Source organism: Xiphophorus couchianus, chromosome 2 (assembly GCF_001444195.1).
Source record: "Xiphophorus couchianus chromosome 2, X_couchianus-1.0, whole genome shotgun sequence".
Taxonomy (NCBI): domain Eukaryota; kingdom Metazoa; phylum Chordata; class Actinopteri; order Cyprinodontiformes; family Poeciliidae; genus Xiphophorus; species Xiphophorus couchianus.
This window is the reverse complement of record NC_040229.1, coordinates 1-24,462: the sequence shown is the minus strand read 5'-3', so window position 1 is coordinate 24,462 and position 24,462 is coordinate 1. Positions and strand designations below refer to the sequence as shown.

Here is a 24,462-nt window from a genome sequence, read left to right as displayed (position 1 = left end):
ACCACACACTCACACCTAGGGAGAATTTAGAGAAACCAATTAACCTAACAGTCATGTTTTTGGACTGTGGGAGGAAGCCGGAGTACCCGGAGAGAACCCACGCATGCACAGGGAGAACATACAAACTCCATGCAGAAAGACCCCGGCCGGGAATCGAACCCAGGACCTTCTTGCTGCAAGGCAACAGTGCTACCAACTGCGCCACTGTGCAGCCCCAGCTGTTTCGTCTCCAAGTTAAAATGTCACTGCTTCTGCTTTCGCACTAATATTTACATTTCAGCAGTGAGCTGCACTAAAGCATTGCCAGCCCAGTGGAAGCTGTGACTTTTAAAGCAAACTTTGACCTGTCAGAAGCAGAGGATTTCTATTACTAGTATAAAACATTATCAGTAGTAAACAGAAGACTGAACCCGCCTAGAAGACTTGCAGGAGTTGGGAAATATCACTCGAAATTGGAGCACGGAGCAACTGGAAGTAAAGCAAGATGTGACTGTGTTGTACGAAAAACAAACTATGAGACAGAGCTTCATCTCCTATCTGTGGGAAAATGCATGAAAATGTACCTCTACTGAAAAAGAGCAGGGTTGCAAAGAAAGAAAGCAAAACAAACAAACAAACAAAAAAAAACCCCACGGTACTTGAGTTCAAATAGAGGCCTGGCTATTTTGTCATATCAGGCAAAATTTCTTTGCAAAGATCCTGAGAACTAATTTTATTATTGTATTATTTTATATTTTTATATACATATATTATAAAAATATATATTTTACATGAGAAATGGAAGAGAATATGCAAGAGAAAAACAAAAAGCGACATTTGTCAGTTCAGTGTACAGCCGCTAGAGGGCAGCAACACACCAATCGAAGCACGCCACGTTGAAGAAGAAAGAAGGTAAAACTATCTTATCGCGAGACTACACTCAAATATAGCGCGGGACCGTTGGTAAAAACATTCATGTTGAACCAGAAAACAGTTACAGCTTAGCGCATACGAATGTTATGGTAATTTAGAGTCGAGTGACAGTAATTTACGCCGTTTTTGGCTCTCTTTGGTTGGTAAAACTTCGCGCTGTTGTGACAGTTTGTCTGTGGCTACAGCTTGTTGTCAGACGGAGTTTCTCTGAGGTTTGTTAGCTGGATTTTTAGCTCGGCAGGCTAATGGATTTTACCGAAGATTTAACCCCTCGAATTCTCCTCAAGCAAATTCTGATCACCGAGCCGCCGAGGACTCCTGTCGGCAGCAGGTACTGCCTTCTCTTTCAGGGAGAAATAGTGTTTGTTTGTTTTTTAAAACAAAGTTTAAAAGTATAAATGACAAACCCCGTCACAACATCCTGCCTTTTAAGCAAATGACCAAAATTATTGGCTCTCCTACTATCGTATTGTACTATATTTTTTTCTATTCTCCAGCTTAGACACAGATTTTCTGTATAGTTTAATTGGTAAAAATATAGATTTATGTTTGTTCCTGTGTTTATTTGGACAATTATCTTTGATGATTACTCTGCTGAAAGACCCAAGTACGACCTATTTTCACTTCTCTAACAAACGCCATGACCTTGTAATAAACCCTTTTGGTATTTTACAGTGTCTTTAAATTTAAGAGGCAGTATAGACTTTATCACAGTATTTTCTCATTTGTTGAAAAAAGTCTGACCACAATGTACAACTGGATCGGAATGAACTTTTAAGTGAAAACAAAATGTACATTTACTGGACGAGAAATTGTCCCAGAAGTTTGTGCGATAAACGATAACGTTGTTTTGAGGCCATTTTCAAGTACTACTATGGAAATGGTATAATAATACAAGAACACATTCTCAAAAAATCAATTAACTTTAAATTCTAATCCAAAATAAACAAAAACAGCAAATAAAATGAATTATAAAGTCTCTGTCCTTCCAAAAATGGCTAGACCAAAGCAGCAGACTGAAGACTTTTGTCTTCCAGTTTTTGGTAGAAAAACAGAGAAAAGAAAAAAACCCAATACATTTTACAATAATAGAATTATTGAGTTTGTTTTAATTTGTTATGTGGTTAACTTATTTATTGCTTATTGTGACAGACATGTTGTGTTAAAAGATGCTTTGACTTTAAGATATTACACCTTGCTGCAATTAGCTAACAGTTTTATTTTTTTAGCCATATCCAGTGTTATAAAGACATAATAGAAACAGATGCGCTAGTTGTGTTAACAGGAAGTCGCTTAAATTTAAGAATTTAAGGGTGAAAAAAAAAAAACAACCTAGGAATTTTGATTGAAAATGGATAATTTTCTTCTCTGTCTGCATGTCAGTGAGCCCCAGGCAGCAGGTAGCAGCGAGCCGCGGCGCAAGAGCAGGCGCAGCACGAGAGATGCTGAGCCCAAAACTCCACAGAACATCCTGCGACGCAGCCTGAGGAACAAAATCCAGGAGGTGAGAAGAACACAAACGACTCAGCTGTGGAAGGCGGCATCAGTTTAACCCTCTAAATCTGACCGTGTTTTTGTTTTCAGAATATAACCAGGAAATCCCTGCCTCTCAAGCGAAGAACCGCCTCCGCTGGGCTCAGACAGCAAGCTCCCTCCTCCTCCATGATGTTTGATGATGGAGAAACTCCCAGGCATTTACTCAGGAACATCCTGCAGACAGGTGAGTGGCTTTATCCGCCCTTCTGGTTCTCAGTGAGGCTGATGTTTTTGTTTTCCTCTTTACATCCATGTCGTTTGGCTCTGCTTTTCAGAGCCTGTGAAGTCCCCAGTGGTTCATGACAAAGGCGCCCCTGCAGAGCTGCAGCCTCCTTCAGAAGACAATACAGTTACTAGAAGTCGGTCTAGGTGTGTTTAAGATGACTGTTTGGTGTAAAATCTAAAGTTTTTTCTGTTTCTCAGCACCTTTATGTTGACTGTTTGTACATTTATGTGTTTATTTTTTGTGTCCAGTTTTGAGCTGTCGGGTCTGGATCTGCCGGATGTGACGATGGGGAACATTGCGAGCGCCGCTAAGGGCCTGAGCAGAAAGAGACCGCGTCAGAGCCTCAACGTCACCGCTTTTGAAAAACGACTTAAAGGTGAAAACGGTAAAGTTAAACTTTATTTATTTATTTTTCTGTGAAAGATTGTAAACATTTTTACTTGTGACCCAGTGCTGATACGGACTCTAGAGTTAACGGAGTTGTTATATTTATGTGTTTTGGGGATTTTTATGCTTACAGCTGCTGAAGAAGAACCAGAAAATTCAATCGGTGATCATTCATCTCTTTCCCTGTCAAGGTAAAGTTTAAAAAAAAAAACCTTCCAAGTGAAATAAGTATATTTATTTAGTATAAAATGATCTGCATGTTCTTTCTGCCGCCCAGCTCCTCCTCCCTGAGTCTGAAAACCCCGTTTATTGACGTTCACACTGAGAAGAGAGGCCTTCAGAGACGAGTTTCGCGCCGCAGAAAGATCACAGAGGAAGAGTTTTGTGCTGCCCTCAGCAAGCAGCAGATGGGAGGTGATTCTGTCTTTTCACTGCAACCAAAAGCTTCTGTTCATTAAATTATTCTGATTCTTTACAGCAAAAGTGTCAAACTTGAGGCCCGGGGGCCAAATCTGGTCCGCTGTAACTTTTTATGTGGCCCTCTAGAGTCCAATAAGTTCCTCCAGTTTTTCACAAATTTGCAAAATTCACATAAAATCAACAAATCCCTACTTCTTATTTTACAGCAAATCTTTATTAATAATTGGATCGGGACCGATACAGACATTGTCAAATTGGTGCATCTCTAGTTTTAATACAAGAACTTTCCTTTTTATTTCGGCTCTTTTTCTCTACATTGTGTTCCAGACGTGAGACATGAAGTACTTCAGGGGCGAGAGGTCGGCTGCGAAGACACAAACTTGGCGGGAATTACGTTGGGTCTGAGCAAACTGAGCGAGCCCGACGTCACGGTCGACATCGTGAACTGCCAGACGGCTCTGTACGACCAGCATGACGCCCTGACCTCCAACTTCTCCATCACTGCCACTCAGGATAAACCCGCCGTCATGGCGACTCAGCTCCAGAGAGACATACAAGAGGAGGAGGAGCACAGGGATGAGGAGAGACAGAAATCAGCTGAAGAAGAAGAAGAAGTTGTGACCAACATGGAGGAAGATGAAGGCAAGGAAAATGTTGATAAAACACGAGATGTTTCATCGAAACCTGAGGAAAAGGACGATGCAGTTGGATTCCAGACTTTTGATCTGGATGATGGAGCTGAGGCTGCAGTCGATTCTCAGTCTGAAGACGTCAAAGGAGGCTCTGAGGAAGAGGAGGCTGCAGTGGGTTCTCAAGCTGAAGATGTCGAAGGAGGCTCTGAGGAAGAGGAGGCTGCAGTGGGTTCTCAAGCTGAGGATGTCGAAGGAGGCTCTGAGGAAGAGGAGGCTGCAGTGGGTTCTCAAGCTGAGGATGAAGGTGTGGAGCAATCCCCAACTGAGGAAGAAACTGCAGCCGATTCTCAGTCTGAAGACGTCGAAGGAGGCTCTGAGGAAGAGGAGGCTGCAGTGGGTTCTCAAGCTGAGGATGAAGGTGTGGAGCAATCCCCAACTGAGGAAGAAGCTGCGGCTGATTCTCAGTCTGAGGAAGAGGCTGCAGTGAGCCCTCAGGCTGAGGATGAAGGTGTGGAGGACAGTCTTCCTGAAGACGCCGCAGCAGCTTCTCCGTCTGAGGAAGAGGAGGCTGCGGCTGGCTCTCAACCCGAGGATGAAGGTGGATCAGTAGTAAGAGTTAATCAACTCCAACGTGACGACGAGGAAAAGTCGGACGGAGCCGATCGTCAGACTGACCAAGACTATAACGATGAAGAGAGGAATCAGGAGGAAGAGCGACACATCAGTCGCAGGGCTTTTCGCTCAGAGGGCGGGCTCATTCTGCCGGTCGTCAAGGCGACAGAAGGTACAGCTACTCACCTGTTGGCATCATCTGCTAACTTTACAACCCAAACTGACATTCTTACCCAAGTTATCAATTTATGAGTTTATCTAAAGTTGATTGATATTATCGATCGAATAATAGTTAATCGATAGGCGGCCATTTTCTTAAAAACCTCTGGTATCAAGAAGGATGACCGTCTTTCCTAAATCTTTCATAATATACTTAATTTAACATTATTTTGTGTCAGCTGTATTAAATACTGACTGAATAGACTGACAATTTTGTTTTCACATTATTAAACCTGGACATATTTATAAAATATAACTAAACAGGAACCTCTTAGGCTGCTGAATAGAAAAATTAAATATGTTAAACATTAAATCCCCCATTAACAGAGATACGGTCACGCAAAGTGGTCTGTGGTTGCTGTAGAAGGAATGTTGACGCAATTAATGGAGAAAAGTTTTAACCTACGAAAGCCATTAGGCTCCATTTTTCTGTTGTATCCTCCGCTTTTCTGTCATGAATCCTCGCCTTCGTAGCACGTCGGTCATTTTTGAATAAGAAATTGATGCAGCTCGGCTAAATGAGCGCTATTAAGGTGAAAACTAAAGGATTTTGTCGAGTGATTATATTTCAAAACAACTTAAGGAGTTTGAGTGTTTTTATTTCAAAGCCGACACGTAGAAAGTGTATTTTGCATCCCGTACCGGACTCTGTCTGGACCGTTACTCTTTACCGTTCCCTTATGGGCGCCATCTTTGATTCCGTATCAGCGGCTCCATTTAAGGAAGACCAGCGGCGCCCTCTGCCGGATGGCGGTCAAACTACAACACTAAAAGAAGGTCAAAGCAGACGTTATTAGTCAAAAGATTGGAACTAATTTGAATCTAATAAACCATTAATTAACAATTAGTCGTATTGCTACATAAGTTTATGAAGACATTTTTTTAGAACAGTAGCTTATGGATCTGGATGAAAAGAAATGATGAAAGGAGAATCAAATGTGTTTTTCTTTAAAAAAACAAAAACAAATTCCTGCCGTTTTATTTTTATAGGTCTGTCATTAATAAAGTCCAAAAGCTACAGCGCTCTGGGTTTGAACACCAGTTTGGAAAGAATCCAGAATCAAACTGAAAAACCAGACTGGGCTAAACCTTCGCTCCAACATCTGGACGAAGATTCCTGGGATGTAAACGATCCGGCGGACAGAAAAAACGCCTCGTTCCACCTCCTCCGTGTCAGCCATGATGCAGAGGTCAGCAGGCAGCAGGAGGATGTTGAAGCTGCTGCAGAGGAAGCCGGGGAACAGGAGGAAGAGTCGGATGAGGAGGAGGATGATAATGAAGGTGAAGGCTCGTAACTTTTAGTTTGTGTGATTCTTCATATTTAAAAAAGTGATCATAATTTGGATTCTTTAAAATCCAGATTTCCCAGGCAAGACGCCAGCTTTTGTCAGAGAGAAAATAAAGTTTTTTACCTCCAGTCCTCCAGCGTCGCCTTCAGTTTTTAAAAATCTCCCAGCAAGGCAAGTCACATTTCTTTCTGCAGCGTTAAACAAGCTTTCCCCAGTGAAATAATGTGCTGAAGTATAACATTTCTCCTATTTACTGCTTGTTCTTTATCCTTGCAGTAGTGCAAGCGAAGCTTTACCTGCAGTTAAACCAAAGCAGGCAAGACGGCGGCGAACTGGGCTGTCCAGGAGGGAAACCGTCCTACCAAAGACTTACCTGATGAGTGTCTTCAAGCACTTCGCCAAAACAAAAGTCTCTGCAGATGTCTTCCCCGTCCTAAATGAGATGTAACAAAAATAATACTTGTTTTGTTTATACAAAAAAAATCAGCGACTTCATTCTGAAAAGCATTTTTTTTTTTTTACTGCTGTTAGATTTTGATCCTGCAGAAATAACCACAAACAGTTTTTACTTTTGTAATCGATGCTTATCGACTTTGTGGCAGAGTGGATGAGTTCTTCGACCGTGTTGCTGAGGACCTGGAGACGTACGCGGCCCACGCAAAGAGAAAAACTATCGAAGTTGAAGATGTTGAGCTTCTGTTGAGACGGTACGTTTGAATTTGACATGTGTCGAACTCGAGGTCTGATTAATTGCTATGGTAACAGGATTTAGTGTACTCTTCCAGTTTCTGTTGAGTTTTTAACGTTAATTTACGGGTTTTAAAAATATTTTTAGACAGAAAAAAAAATCAGATTTAAAACATTCATATTCAATCAGACAGATTTCCTCATGTTGATTCCAGAGATTATAGTTGGAGACGCACCGATCAGCTGCTGCAGGCCGATACTGATCACCGGTTTTACTGGTTCTTTGAAACTGTTTTCACTAAGCGGTTAAATGTAACACATTAACCACAACTTCCTGATGGAGGCAACAGTTTTAAAAATGAAGGATGTGCTTTATTCTATCAATTTATTTATCAAAACGTATCTGATTTTCACCAAACTTTAATGTACATGGATTATATGCTGTTTGCTGTGTTCACAAAATAATTTTTTCTGTTTTTCCCCTAAGAATCAATCGGGGGAGAATTGTCCAATTTTTATAACTTTTAGATTATTGTTTTATGATCTGATTTGACATAAAACATAACCAACATCTTTAAAGGTATCCTGACACATTCAATAAATTAGAATATTATTGAAAAGTCCATTTATTTTATTATTAGGTGAAAACATGATGTAGATTAATTATACACATATGGATGTGTGAAAACCTTTATTTCTGTTATGACGATTTTCAGTTTACAGTTAATAAAAACTTTACATTTAAAATTAGAATGTTACATAAAACAAATTTTAAAAAACTATTTTTAAAAACAGAAAAGCATTAGCTTCTGCCCGGGATTCACAAACCCACAGAAAATGCTGCAAAATGTAAAGAATCAAATTTACATTTTTTCTCACTTTTATTTACTATTCAATAATTATTACATTTATTTAGCATAAACTCTTCCTCTCTGACACCTTCTGATTTTAGTTGGCAACCAGTATTTTAGAGGAAATTATCAGGTAATATATCATGACTTTATTAATCTGATGAATAATTTACCAGATGAAATTTTCCACCACAATCCTCTTTTGTTAATAAAATATGCAATATTTTTATATTAATCCCATAAAATTTTATTTAATCTTTTTTTCTTGGTGGTTCCTTCTGACCGTCCATTTCTAGCTTGAAAATAAAATTTTCCTGACTGTGAAAAGCTCAATCCTGCATGGTTGAGTTTTACGTTTGTGCTGAAGAAAAGGCCAGGGACCGCAACATTTATGAATTGATTCTTTATAAATAACCGTTCACAGTTTGCATGCATTACTCTATCAGTCTTTAACTCATGCTTGTTTGTTTTTTTCTTGCATACTGCAGGCAGGGATTCGTAAACGACAAGGTGCCAGTGGAGGTTCTCATTGAAAAGTATCTGCGCTTGGACCAGCGGAAGATCCTCATCCCCATCGCAACCAGTGGAAATGTTGTGATCCCTAAAATACGGAAGTGAATACTTTTAAAGCACCTTTTTTGTCTATTTATCTCTGTAAATAAATGTGATTTCTATATGGAGTTGTTAATTTCTTTCTTTCCATCATTGTATTGTTTTTTTTTCTTCTGTATATGTAAATGTTGAGATGGTTGTGCTCTGATAAGTGGGATTGTATTAATTATCTTTTAATTTTATTCTCTTCTGATTGAAAACACAAATAGGTATCGTTTCAGCCATTAATAAAGATTATTTGCATAAAGGAAATCATTTTAGACTTTAAATTATTTTACCTGCTAGGTATTATGAAGCAACTTGCAGCTGTAGCTGGACTAAAAACTGGTTTTAAATTTTTTCGCTTTTTATTTTTGGGGAATTTTAAGTTGAAAGTTGTCAGATTTCTTCACTATCCACTAGATGGCGCAAATCACCTGAACTAGTCCAGGTGACTTGCGCCTTCAACAGCTCTCTTGTCTAAAATTAAAGGAACTGAAACCAAGTCCCAAAACTACTGCAGATTTGTCCATTCATTTTATTGCCTGTTGAAGTCCAATTGGAAATGCTTTGTGCTAAATAATGTGCAATATTTCCATGGATGTTCGCTGGTTGCAGCTAACTTAAACTCAAGCTGTTGACTCAAAAGCATGCATAATATTCAATTTCAGGTTTTTTTTATACATTAGGATGAAAATTAACCAATTTATTTTGCGCTAATATGAGAAAAGCTTGTTTTTATTGTAACTGGGCTGTAATTCCACGCCTTGACACCAGGGGCGTTGTTAATGGAACGTGATTATGGAGAGCTGTCACTAGCTAACAACAACAGAAAATCCCGGTCGGCAAACGTTTTAATTGGACCCGACATAAAGGTGAGTTTGTCCACAGATTAACCCAAAAAGAATAATATTAGGATTAATAACTTGTAACCCCACGATGGGGACGGTTGTGTCGCTATTATTTATCAATTGGCGTAAAAATCCCGGTGTTATTTGTTTGTCTCGGGCTAGCTGCTACAGGAGGGAAGCTAACCGAGACCCGCTCTGGAATTAGCTGCCATGTTACCGTTAGATTACCGTGGATTATTGATGGGCTTTCTGTAGTTTTATCAGGGTCGGACGCTGTCATTTGTCATTTAAAACTGTCCCTTTCGTCTTCCTGGGTGTTTTAAATTGAAATGAAGTGAGGTGTAGGCTACGTGTATTGCTAGCAGGTTAACTACCTGCTCCGCCTGCAATGACCAACTCTAAAGTGTTAAAGTTTACAGCATCTTAAGAGTTTTGGACTTCATGCAAAATCGGTTATTTTTTAAATGAAAGTAAATTTGAGGTTCACATTTAAACTATAGAATATGACATTTTGTGTCGTGTCGCTATTATACGTATCATTTACGATCTTTTACTCAATACATTGTAGCATATTTGTTAGTGGTTTATGTTGGGGCTCGTATTTTACCTCCCAAGTAATTAACGAAGCAGCCCAGACACTGACAGGCTCAGCAGCTGGTTGGTTTTATGGTTGTTTCAAAGATGACATGATAAAGTTTAGTAAGATATTACTGATACACCACAGCCAAACAAGAGTAGCGCTGCTTCAGCATATTGTTACTCTAAAGTAAAAAGTAGCAGCCAAGAGTAAAAAGTATTCTGTACAAAAACTACTGAAGTACATCAGATTTTTTTTATTTTTTTTATTTCATCTGTCAAAAATATGAAGTTATATGCAAATTCAGGTACTTCTAAGACTTATACGAATGAAAACAAAAAAACTAGTAATTAGTATAATTGCAATATAAAGTAGAATACACAGAAGAAACACTTTTCCACATTTTTTTTCAATATAAAACATGAAAACAGCATGTGAACAAACAAAGCTTTGTTTTGGAAGCAATGTTAAGTTATTTACCGAGAATAACTTAACATTTGTTAAGATATAGGAATGACTGTTGAATTAATCACGATAATCATTCCTGTTGTTGACATTTTGTTGCTCTTATTTGTTGTTTCTCACCTCATTTCTCTATAAGATTTGCCTGCATTGACAAACGTAAACTGAATGAAAAATATCCACATAAACCTTTAAGGCTTGTTTTTATTTTTGGTAAAGTTTGGCGAAACAACAAAGAAGTGAATCAACATTTCTGAAGGAAAAAATGCGCATTATTCCTTCATAAACTTAAAGTTTGTAGGAATTTTATTTAACTGATTGTTTTTGCTTGTTTTCAAAATACGTTTAGGAAATTATATTGTGTTTGAGTTACTCTTGTTTATGAATGTTTTGGTGAGTTTTTCATTCAATCTGAAAATATTAAGTCAAATTTACACGTTTAAGCTTATTTAATGGCTTGAAAGTCATTTTTTTAATTTAGCAGAACTTGTCGATGCATATCACCTGTTTCAGTTACATAATATTAATATACTTATAAAACAAAGTGAAATTTAATCTAAATTTGTGTTTCATGGTTGGTATAAACATTGTCTGGACACGGAGGCTAATAGCTTTCATATCGTCTTGCAGTGCTTTTTGGCAACGCAGCAGTCTGTTGTTATCTTCTCAGCTAAACAGTTTACCACGTTAAAAACATTGTAGTATTTTTATGCAAACAGCTGTGAAACGTATTTTGCTCTCAGTTGGACTTTTCAGTCACCCTTCACCTTCTCAGCCTTGAATCTGAAGCGGCTTGTAAGGAATAAATGGACTCACCTAAATGTGACACACACAATAAATCAGAGTTTCTATTTATTATAACTGAAAATGTAAATTTTGCCCCAGTGTCAGGGTCTTGCTTTGTGGCAGTGTTTGCTGCAGTAGTTATTTAAAGATTTAAACACTTAGCAAGATGCTAACATGACAGCTAGAATCAGTCCTGACTGGAAGAACTGGCTCATCCATTTCTCTTATTCAAACCTATTGAACTTTTTCACATTTTGTCACTTTACAGCCATGAACCTTAAAGCTTCTTATTGGAGTTTTATGGGATGGATCAACACAAAACGCATGAATGTGGAGAAAAAGGAAAATAACAACTGCTCTCAAATTTTCATACAAACATAAAAATCTGAAGTTTGTGCCTTGGATATAGTAGGGCTGAATTGATTAATTGTGATTAAGCCATTATTTAAATAATCGTCAACCAATTTAGTGACTGATTAATTATTAACTAGAGCATGCAGACTCAAAAAGGCCATTTTCTTAAAGAACAACATATTCAGAACAGTAATTATCCAAAACTGTAATGAAATATACACATATACATTCTAGGACTGAATCAATTAATCACTATTAATTGTGATTAACTGATTATTGAAATAACTGTCAACCAATTTAGTAATCGATTAATCGTTAACTGGAGAATACAAACTCAAAAAACGGTGATTTGCAGAAAGAACAACATACTCTGAGCAGATATTAAGAAAAATATACACATTTTGCATAGAAGATCAAATGTAATTTTACTCATTGGTTAACCCAAAAATGAACCCCAATGCAATTATCAATAATAGTCAACTAATTTAATAAGCAATTAATTATTGACTGGAATATAAATATATAGAAAACATAATACACATATAGACATTTTGCATTTAAGATATAAAAAGCACACATTTGTCGTTAAATATTTTCAACCAAGATTTCCTCAAGTGACAGTTTTAGCTGCACCTGGTTTAAATTTTGTACAAAATCTCCTATTGAGTACTTTTGTTATCCTGGTATTAATCGGTTAATAAAAACAAACAAACATAAAAATAAAGAGATGAGCGCCACACTGTGTTTATGAGAAGTGAAGAAAAGGCTGAGCTGATGTATCTTATGTTACAAATGATTCAGCGTTCACTAAACAAATGCTGCTATTGCATTTTAAAATGTTTATTTTCTTAATAAAAAGGAATTGAATATTTGTTTATTTGCATCTTTTATTGAATCAGCAGAATGTGGCGATTTTTTTTATTCGATAAATCGATTAATCGTCAGAATAATTGCTAGTTGCAGGCCAGGTTTAAATGTAAAATAAATGAAGTGTAGAGCTTGAATTGTCTGGACGAGGTGAGCGGAGGCATTAGTTATGCATTGGGGTCCCTCCTGCGTTTAACCTGCCAGGTGTGGAGAAAACGCAGAGTTTTTGTTGGGAACCACAGATGGGAGGAGGTGAAGGCCGGCTGCTAATGCTTTCTTTCTTTCTTTTTTTGCCCTTCGCTGTAATTGCGGGTCCGCACAAAGTCGGAGGACTGTTGTTGGTGGGGGGATGAAAGCGAGGCGAGCCGGTCGCTGCTGCAGAATCAATAGTTCATACCTCACTGAGATTGAGTTTTTAGGGAAGGAGAAGCGCCGTGACCGAGGGCAGAATATGAAATCGCTTCCACTGAGGCCGAGCGCGCTCGTTGCAATCGATCCCGGCTCCTGTACCAATTACAGCTTTAAGGTTCGTCTTTGGCTCGCCGCCGTCCTCACAGACCGGCGCTTTGGAAACAGACGTTGTGTTCGCTGACACTTTGACAAGCGCTGCAGTTTTTTCATCTCTCTTGGAAATTGCGCTCTGAAATGCCTTCATACTTTCAGTCTTTAATTTGGAGCGGAGATTGATTTCTTCTTTCTTATGTGAAATGTCGATGAAAAGGACATAACTTTAACTTTCTGTCCCACATGTTTTCAAATTTCACTTTTTTTTTTTACCTTCAGGTCAAATGTCTGGCTGTTGTGGATGTTTGCTCTCAACAAAGTGTGCTGATAAATTACAACATCTTGGTGCATAAAGCAAAAATTTCAGGGTGAATTTTAGCAAATTAAAGCTTCATTTCATCAATATTCTGATGTTTGTTTGTTGGTATCAATAGCAGAATTATCTTCTTTTTATTTAAATTTTTATTGTCATATAATAAATAAAAAATACAGATGTTAGAATTGGGTTTACAATAAAGGAAAAAAAGGAAAAATAGGAAAAGAGTCCAGTGTAGTACTTTGTTAATGTGTAGTGTCTGTTGATATGATAAATCAAATGGAAATTTAATGAGCTCGTTTTAATTTACTGTGCGATTAATTGATTTATTGTTTGTTATGACAGGCCTATTTGTTTATTTCATAATTAATAGGTTATAAACTCTGACTGCTCTGTGCAGCAAATGAAACCGATTCTGTTTTATTTCATAACTTTTCTGGATACCTTACTGTGTTTATTTTCTATTATTTCAATGTTCTTGAGTCTCCATTTACCATTTTATCTAGCTTTTTAAAAACATCTTGTATTTCATTGTTAGAGTTGGGTAGTAAATGTACTTTTAGGAGTATTTTTTTTTACTACAATTTACTTGAGTAATTTTATTATGACGTATTTCTACTCTTTCTACTCCTAAAATTTCTGGATTTTCTACCCACTGAATGAAAAACAAACCAAAAATTTACCAGACACAAACACACACTTACAGTTTCTGTTATAGTTTTGTACGTTTTATTTTGAAAGAAAAAAGTCTTCTACCTGCTTTTGTTATTTTCTGTTACTTATATGAATTATTGTCAATTTAACCCTTAAAATACCTAAATTTTCCTCTTAACTTTATATTATTATGTAATTTTTAAATATTAAATGATTGATAACTTGGTTAGTTACTCAGTACTTTTCACCAAATACTTTTTTACTCTTATTGAGTATTTTTTGGGTACTCTGCCCGCTCTGGGTGTCGTTTCGAACCTGCAGGTTTAAAGTTTCCCCTCCTGTCTGTAGATCTGGATTTGATTTCTCTTTCATGTGTTTCTTTGATTTTCTGCCGCCTCCATCTAACCTCTTTTTGTTCCAATTTATCTTGGTGAATGGTTCCACAGATGCGGCTCCATCCTTCATCCACCTCTTGATTTTTCATTTCACTTTTCCTTTAATCGTCTCCCTCTGCGCTTTCTTCGCTGGTCATCTTCTCTCTCCGTCTCACCTGGTGCAGAATAAGAAAAGCTGCTGCTGATAATTTATGATCATTTATTAATTGATAGATGGAAATCTGGATTGATTAATTTGTTCCTGAGTATTATCAACGGATTTTCTCAATAACTTTGATTTAAAATTCAGACCAAAGTCTAATTATTTATCTGTCTGTTCTACTAACTTTGATTCTAATTTATTTATTGTTGAATATTTTATATTTCACTTTAATCCCATTGATTGGTTCTGATGACAGATTACGATCCCAGATTAAGGCGGCATATTGATATTGAAACAATATCAGTTGTAAATAATGAAGATTAAATTGTGTCATGAATTCCTCATGACAGAATCCATCAGCTCCGCCTGATCGCACAGAACAAATAAGAACAACTTCCTTCATCGCTCCCTCCCTTCTTTCTTTCTTTATTCCTTCCTTCTTTCTTTTTTCTTGTTTTTCTCCCTCCCTCCTTCTCTCTCTCCTTCCTTCCATCCGTCCGTCTTTCCTTTCTTTCTTTCTTTGGTAAAACTTGTATAATTTATACAATAAAATTAATTTATTATACAAATAAATTAATTTTAAACTTGATTCTTTCTGTTCAGGTGAACCAGGATCCTTGTTTATTTTTCACCCCGACATTAAAACGATACTCAGAGACAGTTTCTCATCCTGCAACATGAACTGAATAATAACAATATTGACTCTACTGTGTCTGGTTCTGCCTGTAGGGGGCGCCCTGCTTCCCTCTGCTGTTCACCGATGCAGATGGACGTCGGGACCCGACGCTGACTAGAGGAAGTGTCACATTCCAGCTCTTCTCCTTCTTCTTCACCCTTGTGTCCCACTCCTCCCTCTGTCACGCTGGCAATGTCCAGGGTCCCGAGTCCGCCGCCCCCTGCGGAAATGTCCAGCGGGCCCGTGGCCGAGAGCTGGTGCTACACGCAGGTAAGATGATTTCAACCTGCACAATTCTGTGACAACGCTTGTAAATGTTATTTGCAGTTGATACTTTCAGACACCAACTAAAAACTAAAAAGAGACAGAAATACTTCATTTGAAGAGTTGTGCATAAGACTGACATGAAACTTTTAATGCAAAGATAAAACTTTGGAACAAAACAAAGTTTAAAAAGGAGCTTATTGATAAATATGTTGTGTATGAAAAGTTTGAAAACTTACCTTAAGAAAGTAAAAAAGTTCTTGAATAAATAAATTAAGGCATTTATCTATCATAAAACACCTCAATCTTTTGCTGCGTCGTCTCTCTCTACCAGATCAAAGTGGTGAAGTTTTCCTACATGTGGACCATCAACAACTTCAGCTTCTGTCGTGAGGAAATGGGCGAAGTCATCAAGAGTTCGACCTTCTCTTCTGGGGCCAACGACAAACTCAAATGGTGAGAATAACAGGAAATATTCTGTTAAAAAAACACAAAATACAGGCTGGAAATCAAACTTCATATTTTCACTCCCCAGTGTATTATAAGCCTGGCGGGCCACCAGGCTTTACTTCCTCCCCCGCCAGGCTAAGTGTTACCTGTTTATTTTAAATTACAATTTTTTATATGTACAACAGTAGCAGTAAAAGCAATATAAAACATTATTAATCTTTAGTAGACAATTACCTATTTAAAAAGATAACGGCATAACCTTCTATTAATCTATTTTCTTTGTTGTTGATGTTTTATTTCCAAAATATTCTGTCAACTTTTTTAAACATGAAAACATTGTAGGACAACGTTAACACCGCGTTTGGCTAGTTTCCTGGGTGAGAACCTGAACCTTCATATCTCTGCTGTTGTGTTTAGTCCCTTAAATTTATCTTTTGCTGTAATTTAATCTACAAGTATTTTGAATCTGGACATTTTTTTCCAATTCTTTGCTAAATTTAGCTGGATTTCGAATCTTGCCAGCGATTCTCAGTTGGATTTAAGTCAGGACTTAAATATGTTACAACGACTAGGACGTTGTAATATATGAGTATTCAATACAAAATGACTGTATTTACCCCAAAGAAAAACTAAATGTTGCCGTAACTCGTATCATTGAAGTACCTTCAAAGAATGGTGATGAGATGCGAACAAAACCAGAGGGAATAATTGTCCAAACATGCAACGCCTCAAAGAAAAAATGATTATCATAATATCTAAAAAAAAACAGTAAATCAGGGCTAACATAATGGAGCTGCTCCATGAATGGTGCCATTCTAGAAATTTTGAATTAGAATTAAACTTTGAGCTAAACAACTCTCCGTATTACAAAAAAAAATACAAATCTTACCAAGTTTTTTTGCTCTTAATTTCTTCGGAATACATCTTAGTACACTTTAAATAAGACAAAAATAAATTAGAAGTAGCTGTTCAGCTGGAAATAGGAGCTTTTTATACGCCAATAATTTCTTGATATTAATGAAAAAGTGCTAGTTCCGCTGGCAGTGTGTCTCACAACCGTTACCTAGCAACACCTGCCAATCCCAGCCCGTCACCTAGCAACCAAGTTCTAGTTCTACTAGCAGATTTTTTCACTTACAGCAAGACATTTTCCCATTTTGTAGGTGAAGTATTCTTCCAGTGAAACCAGTACGTTTTGGGTCGGTTAGCACCAACAGGAGCTCTTATTTCTTTTTTTCCTCAGGTGTTTGCGAGTGAATCCCAAAGGCCTGGATGAGGAAAGCAAAGATTACCTGTCTCTGTACCTGCTGCTGGTCAGCTGTCCAAAAGCAGAGGTGCGAGCAAAGTTCAAGTTCTCCATCCTCAACGCCAAGGGAGAGGAGACCAAAGCAATGGGTGAGCAAAAACATTAATAATAATAATAATAATAATAATAATAATAATATAGTTTAGTTATAATGCCCTGTATATCAAAGGGCAGGAAACAAGAACAAAACAAGCAATTTGAATTAACATTATGGAGCATTCAGAGCTGGGTAGTAACTAGTTATATTAACGTGAGTAACATTTTTGAACAAATGTACTTATAAAAGTGTTTTTACTATGCTGTACTTCTGAGTAATTTTATTGTGAAGTATTTTTACTGGAGCAAAATGTCTGGATTTTCTACCCACTGAGTGAAAAACAAACATGTTTTAACCAAAAATTCACCAGACACAGACACACCTGCAGTTTCTGTTAAAGTTTCATAAGTTTTCTTTCTTTTCCTTTTGCCTGATTTCGTTATTTTTGTTACTTGTCATTTTCATCTTTAAAATGCGGAAATTTCCACTGTTTTTGGTTCATCTGATGATGTAATTTAAAAAAAAATAATGATTTAGGATTTGATTAATTATTTTGTAATGTTTTACCTAATACCTTTTTACTTTCCTTGAGTAATTTCTTGGACAGCTACTTTTAACTTGAGTAAAAATATGTTGTATTACTCCTACTTGAGTACAATTTTTGGATAGTCCTCCCACCTGTGGTAACATTTTAAAATGATAATTTTTTACAGTGTATTTCTTTTAAACGTTGAACCATTTCTTTGTCCGTCTGCAGAAAGCCAGAGGGCGTACCGCTTCGTCCAGGGAAAAGACTGGGGCTTTAAGAAGTTCATCCGGAGAGACTTCCTCCTGGACGAGGCTAACGGTCTCCTACCTGACGATAAGCTAACGCTGTTCTGCGAGGTAACGCTGATTTTTCTCCCGTTTTCATCGCGTTTACTGAGCTGTGTTTCAGCTGCGGCTTTGCTTCCTTCAGGTGAGCGTTGTGCAGGACTCGGTCAACATATCGGGTCAGAACACGATGAACATGGTGAAGGTACCGGACTGCCGGCTAGCGGACGAGCTGGGTGGCTTGTGGGAGAACTCGCGCTTCACAGACTGCTCCCTGTGTGTGGCTGGACAGGAGTTTCAGGCCCACAAAGCCATCCTGGCAGGTAAACAAACACACCTATCAGGTTAACCCTGAAACCCTCCAAGTCCTAAGTTTCAAATGTCCGCCTGGATATTTTTGCTTATTTTAATTGTATGCAGTTCTTTCAATGTCCTGTGTGTAAATATATTTTCCGATTTATCCATAACAACTAAAACTTTCAATATCTAGGAAGTTATTTTTGCAGTTTACCTCCGGTTAATTTCACTTCCTGCTACGGTGGGAGTGAAATTACCGTAATAACCCGATGTTGGCTGGAAAGCGCAACGTCTACCCTTTCCAAAACTGTTGGAATTTTTCAGATAGCACAAAGTCTGGGGGTTATTACGGTAATTTGTCTGGGTCGTCGCTGATCCGTTCGGTCTGGAATTGACATGACGCCGGCTCCGCCCCCTGCTGACATAGAGCAATCCTCCCCCAATCATTCCAGGGCATTTGTCAGAAACTGACCAATCAGCATTCCAAGTACAGTTCTCCAACAGTATTGACAGTTTCTATCATAGAAAACACACTGCAGTCACAGAGATTTGGAGGAAAATAATAGATAATCACGGTCCAAGTTGTCAGTGGGTAATATGCAATCCTGACAGCCGTCACCCAGAACATACAGAGGGTGGAATACAATTTATCACATTTCCAAAATCTAAAAGGAATCTGGAATAACGCAAGAAATGGATCATGGACTGCAGCCGACCTCAGGTCCAGTTGAATGAAACCGATGGACGGGAACTACCATGTTAGTCAGCACCACGAAGGTAACTGGTAGTAATTACCTTCAGTAATGATTCTTACTGGTAACTCTGTGCTAACGGCTCACAACTCAGTTAGATTAAAGTAGCAATGCTAAACATCTAATCATTTCCAGATCAATAAGTGAAGGTAGTTATGCTGGATTTTATGCATGTAGATTCCAACGATAGCTCTGTGGCAGCATGAAAACAAACTGCGCTAACCTGCTATATTGGCATTTCAACACCGTTTCATGCTACTGTTTATTTCTAAGCATTTTCCTGAAGGCGGATTTTCACAAGCCGGTATTATTTAAGTAATTACTCACCCATTTTGTCCCGCAGCGTTCACACTTACATCCGATCAGACTTTTTTGTCCCTCATTTGTCCTCTTGGTCTTTATCGTTGATTTTTCCGTTATTTCCCGCCAATAACCTTACAGACCTGACGTAGTTACAGAATTTTCTTGCCCGCCGTCTTTGCCTCAGCGTTGGTTTATAAGGCGAAATTGACTCAAAAAATGTCTAGGGTAACGCACTGAGGTCTGTTAGTCTGCCTTAATAACGGTGTGGTTGTCGGGGGACTGCTCTACTTCCGCATGGGGGCGGAGCCGACGTCATGTCAATTGTTAAGGAATAATTTACTTAAAACAAGCTTGCATGTGCTCAAAAGTGCTTGATATTGTTTCCTCTGTTTCAGCGCGTTCCCCTGTATTCAGCGCCATGTTTGAGCACGAGATGGAGGAGAGCAAAAAGGTGAGTCCGAACCGTCCCTCTCCTAAAAAATTAGTTTGTTTTGTTCCTTGATGGCTGTAATTTTCCAATTTTTGAAAGATTGCATGTCACTGAACAGCTGCAACACAAAGGTGTTTGCAGAAACTGGATGATAGTGAAACCCAAACGCAATTGTCCCGCTTTCACTCGGGGGTCGGGACTCATCCTTCACTGTTAGAGCCACAGAAACAGAGAATTGCTTTTTCGCCTCTTCTGTTGACGACAAGAGATGAAATTACAGCCCCACTGATTTTTGTTTGTTTAGTCAGACCAGCAGAGATACTTTTAATTTTAAATAAATTTTGAATAAATTTGAAAAAATGTTATCATTAGATCATATTTACATTGGTTTTCACTAAAGTGGCATAATTTGTCTTTGATGAAGCACATAACTTGATATCTTTACAAATACAATAAAAGGGCTGACGTGTCCCAGCGTTTGTTTTAATTAATTTATTGTACATTTAGGATAATTAAGTGAAGATTTAACAACATTTTAAAAAAAATAATTACCAGAAAATGAGAAAAAAGGAAAGAAAAAACCCTACGGATTAGCTCCTGACCACCTTTTCTTTAGTACGGTGTTCTTTCATGATTTGTTGCAGAAATTATAGGGAAAAACTAAGCAGGTAAATGTTATTTTTTTCCTTTTCAAATGTTAAGTGTTATTAAAACTGATGGGGAAAAACCTGAAAAAGGATGAAATTTCAAAGTGGAAAATGTGTAGAAACTCTGGACACAAGAACAAAAATAACATTTTAAGTGAATGTTTCACAATCTGTGTTTCAAGCGTCTTTTATCAGTGAAAAATAATAAAAGTCAAAGTTGAATAGCTGTGAAAAAATACCTATAAAATTCCCTTATTCACTGGAATAACTAAAGTTTTACTGATCACAAACAGGGTTTTAATAAATCTCATTAATCAACCGTCCTCCTCCGTCAGAATCGTGTGGAGATCAACGACGTGGAGCCAGAAGTTTTCAAGGAGATGATGTGCTTCATTTACACAGACAAAGCTCCCAACCTGGACAAGATGGCCGACGACCTGCTAGCAGCAGCCGATAAGGTAATGCACTCACTTTTTCCTCAAGGGCTCATCATAGGTTGGAATGAAGACATTTCAGCAGTAGATATTTTATTATATTCTTCATTAAGCAGGTAGAAAACATGTCATTTGTAAATATTTCCAATGTGATTCAGGTCACATACACCAGTTAACGCATTTCGAAATGCAGCTACATTTAAGTTTCTACAATGTTTATTATATCCAATTGTTTATGATCTTCTGCCTGGCTATTGTTAAAAATTTATACCATGGGGAAAACAGCCGCCCAGCTGTTAGCTGGCGATGAATAGCTTTGGTTTTAGCTGACAAGTTGTCAATATAACGCGCTAAATCTTAATTGTACGCCTGATATATAAAAAGAAAAGGGACGCGGTGCTTTGCGTCCCTACTAAGTGTCAACACTGCAACAACTAGATATCAAGGCCAGGAAAAAGTTTAAGAGAAAAATATATATAGGGAGAGGGAAGCAGTTCTGTTATGCTAGCTTGACTTTGAAAACCGTAACATGTAGATGTGCTGTGGAATTCGGTGTGTTTCGTTTCAGATAAAAAACAAAAAAAGGCGACACTCTTTGATGTTAATCTCAAAACAAACATCGAGCCTTAAAACATAAAACTGGAACAGACTGAATGTTCGGTTCTTTATGCGGGAAATGTTTGGTGTTGAAACCTGAAACGTGAAGCGGCGTTGTTGTCAGTTGCTACAGCAACGAGTCTGCGTGTAGCGTAGCCGGCACAAAAAGCGAGAAAAAAGAAGAATATGAGTTTTCCTCAATGGTTTTCTGCGGGTTTTTTTCCTTCCTTTTTTGTGGTGCATTGCACTGAATTAATAATAAAACCCACACCTCCAGGTTTCACTTTGCTAACGGAGCTGTTTCTCCGCGACATTGCGGTTATGGATGGGAAGTAAAGAAAGCGTCTTTTTGCCCTCCAATTTTGCGAAATTTTCAAATGTAAACAAGAACAAGCAACATTCAAATAGGAAACCTTCAGTTTAAACGCACTTTAAAATTGATTCAGAATTCACAGGGTTGCACCTCCAGTTCAAGTAGTGCTATTTTTACCTGAGTACATTTTTTGTAGCTGCACTATCCTCCTCTTATAACCAGTTATCTCTGTCAGAAGTTAGATTTAAAATTTTGTTGCTATAAAATAGAGGAAAGTATAGGGAACACTAAAGCCTCTGTGTCTCTGTCTCCTTTCAGTACGCTCTGGAGAGACTCAAGGTCATGTGCGAAGACGCGCTGTGCACCAGCCTGTCCGTGGAGAACGCCGCCGAGATCCTCATCCTGGCCGACCTGCACAGCGCCGACCAGCTCAAAACGCAGGCGGTCGACTTCATCAACTAGTGAGTTCACACACAGACTCTTCGTCGCGCCTCACAGGTCCGCCGTGTTCGCGTCGTGTCAGCTCGTTTAATCTCGTTTCTTCCTTTCAGACGGCACCAGGACTCTGGTTTGTTAGAGTTCCTGATTTAATTTCACACGTGTCTCGGCGAAGTGGCGGGTTTGATGTTATTAAAGCGTGGCGAATGTTCCCGAAGGATCAGGGCATCCTGACTCCTCGCCGCGCCCCATTGCCACCTCCTCTGTTGCCGCAGAGACGGGATGTGTGATAAAGATCGATCACGTGTCTTTACAGACTTCTGGCTCACACAGACTTTGTGTAGGAGCCGATGGGTCACAAAAATGTTTGCGTTAGCGGTAAGAAACATAAATAGACAAAATATGATAAAGAAACGCACTACCCCTTTCTCAATACTGAATGTTTTTTACTGATTCATCATGAAAAATGTAGTTTTTTGTGAGGATTCACATACGGGTGAAGTGATTAATCACAATTAATCGATTGTTGAAGTAACTATCAATTCATTTAGTAATCGATAAATGAAGTACACAGACTCAAAAAAGAGACCAATTTCTGAAAGAACATCACAGCAATTAAGCCTAAACTGTAAATATGTTCGACCCAAACTATTCAAATGTCAGTTATAGCTTAGGTTCAACTTCTTAAAAACAGAAATCTCCTTTTAGGGAAATTTTTCCATCTAATTGTCAATCAGTTAATTCAGAAATAATCAGCTGCTCCACAGAAAAGCCAGAATTTTCACATGTTGATGTTAAAGTATTTTTAGCTTCAGATTTCCTGGAATTAATCAAACTTTCACTAAAGGGATGCTGTTACTGCATTTCAGGTAGTAAAATGTTTATTTTCTTATTTAAAAAAGGAATTGAATTATTTGTTTATTTGCATCTTTTAATGCATTTCTAATATTTTATGTTTATGTTTTGTTGTTTTGTGTGTTGAATGAAATATAGGAAAGAAATTAAGCAGATTTGCAGATTGTTTGGTAAAATAATGCAACGTTTCTATGATGGACACATTTTGGTGTTGAGTTCAACTCTAAAAAACATTTTAAAATGTTAAAAAACATCAAAATATCAGGAGTTTTAGTTCTTTCAAACAATAACAGAAATGCTTTTAAGTATCTTGTAAAGCCCTTTTTTCAGAAAAACGTTGTGGAAGAGATTTATTAAAATATGTTGATATTCTTTGGAAGTGGGAAAACTGGGACTTTCTCTTATTTATTGATTTTTTTTATTTTGAATTTGAATTTTGTATAAAAAAATTTTATTTCTACTTTTTTGTGTTTATTGATTGATTTATTTTTATGGTTATTGATTAAAAAAATTATTTAAAAGAAAACATTCAATGTTCTGCCGGATCACGGCAGTTTGTTAGTAAACTGTAGTTTGTCTGGTACAGCTGGTTAGTAAACAAACTACAAGTAGTTTGTTTACTAAAAAAACGGTTAGTAAACAAACTACAAGTAGTTTGTTTACTAACAAAACTGTTAGTAAACAAACTAAGAAACTACCGTATTCATTCGCACCATAACAATAAATATGATTAAATGGAAAATGTGAAATTCAGAAAAATAAAACTGATTTGTTGGAGACCTACAGTATATCGGTTATCAATATTGATATCGATCGATCGGTTCATCCTTCGTTTTTTGGTATTCCAACTGATTTTTAATGGTTTTTTTAAAATTCTCTTATTTATTGATTCTTTCTAATTTTTAATTTACATTTTTTACAGAATGTTTTTTTTTTTCCTGATTTCTACTTAAGTTGAAGAAATCAGGAATCTGGACTTTATTACGAACTTTAAAGGTTAACAGATAAAAAAAAAACCTTATAATTATGATTATAGTGAACAGCATTTAATTTCCTTTTGGGAAAAAAAAGGAAATAAAAAATTTTATTTCCTTTTTTTTTTTATTTGAAATGAATGTCCAGCTATGAAAACCATTTTTTCTACATGTGCCAGGCGGTTTGGTTTGACCTCTGGTGACCTCTGTCTCTCGTCCCTCCAGCCACGCAGCGGAGGTGATGGAAACCGCCGGCTGGAAGTCGATGGTCGCCTCCCATCCGCACCTGGTGGCTGAAGCTTACCGCTCGCTGGCGTCCGCCCAGTGCCCCTTCCTCGGACCGCCCCGCAAGCGCCTCAAACAATCCTAAAGGCAACAAAACACACTCTCGCTCGCTCTCTCTCTCTCTCATACACACACACGCACAGACAAAAGCTCCCAGACACACAGGGATAACCAGTCTCCTTGATGTTACCTACAACACTACCACCCAGAACCTGCTGTATCCTGTCTTTTTAAAGAAGAAGAAGAGGAAGAAGAGGAAGAGGAGGAAGAGGGGATTGTAACGTGGATTTTTTAGTGTTTACAATAAAACCCGCAGAACCC

General features: G+C 37.7%; 2 protein-coding genes across 4 annotated transcripts; both read left to right on the top strand.

The window, feature by feature from the left end:
- Positions 1-924: 924 nt before the first annotated feature.
- On the top strand, positions 925-8,629 carry cenpt (centromere protein T). Of its 3 annotated transcripts, none has more exons than XM_028025952.1 (14): positions 925-1,243; positions 2,296-2,416; positions 2,497-2,632; positions 2,724-2,817; positions 2,923-3,050; positions 3,195-3,252; positions 3,339-3,475; positions 3,809-4,261; positions 4,370-4,897; positions 5,935-6,225; positions 6,305-6,404; positions 6,510-6,677; positions 6,836-6,940; positions 8,260-8,629. In XM_028025952.1, exons 1-14 carry the CDS (start codon positions 1,158-1,160, stop codon positions 8,387-8,389), a joined length of 2,535 nt encoding a protein of 844 aa, XP_027881753.1. In that variant the 5' UTR covers positions 925-1,157; the 3' UTR covers positions 8,390-8,629. The 3 variants fall into 3 exon arrangements, with proteins under 3 accessions (XP_027881753.1, XP_027881762.1, XP_027881747.1); XM_028025961.1 differs by having other exon boundaries at positions 2,923-3,059; positions 4,484-4,897; XM_028025946.1 differs by having other exon boundaries at positions 2,923-3,059.
- A 513-nt stretch (positions 8,630-9,142) lies between these two features.
- spop (speckle type BTB/POZ protein) lies at positions 9,143-24,462 on the top strand. Its single transcript, XM_028005141.1, has 10 exons — positions 9,143-9,237; positions 15,000-15,216; positions 15,545-15,666; positions 16,904-17,055; positions 17,761-17,888; positions 17,962-18,139; positions 19,564-19,619; positions 20,581-20,703; positions 21,908-22,050; positions 24,082-24,462. Exons 2-10 carry the CDS (start codon positions 15,139-15,141, stop codon positions 24,224-24,226), a joined length of 1,125 nt encoding a protein of 374 aa, XP_027860942.1. The 5' UTR covers positions 9,143-9,237; positions 15,000-15,138; the 3' UTR covers positions 24,227-24,462.

Coding starts and splice junctions, on each gene's coding strand:
- spop (XM_028005141.1), top strand. CDS start 15,139: ATGTCCAGGGTCCCGAGTCCGCCGCCCCCTGCGGAAATGTCCAGCGGG. Junction 15,217..15,544: donor AGAGCTGGTGCTACACGCAG/GTAAGATGATTT, acceptor TCTCTCTACCAG/ATCAAAGTGGTGAAGTTTTC. Junction 17,889..17,961: donor AGCTAACGCTGTTCTGCGAG/GTAACGCTGATT, acceptor TGCTTCCTTCAG/GTGAGCGTTGTGCAGGACTC.
- cenpt (XM_028025946.1), top strand. CDS start 1,158: ATGGATTTTACCGAAGATTTAACCCCTCGAATTCTCCTCAAGCAAATT. Junction 3,060..3,194: donor ACGACTTAAAGGTGAAAACG/GTAAAGTTAAAC, acceptor TTATGCTTACAG/CTGCTGAAGAAGAACCAGAA. Junction 6,678..6,835: donor TTCCCCGTCCTAAATGAGAT/GTAACAAAAATA, acceptor ACTTTGTGGCAG/AGTGGATGAGTTCTTCGACC.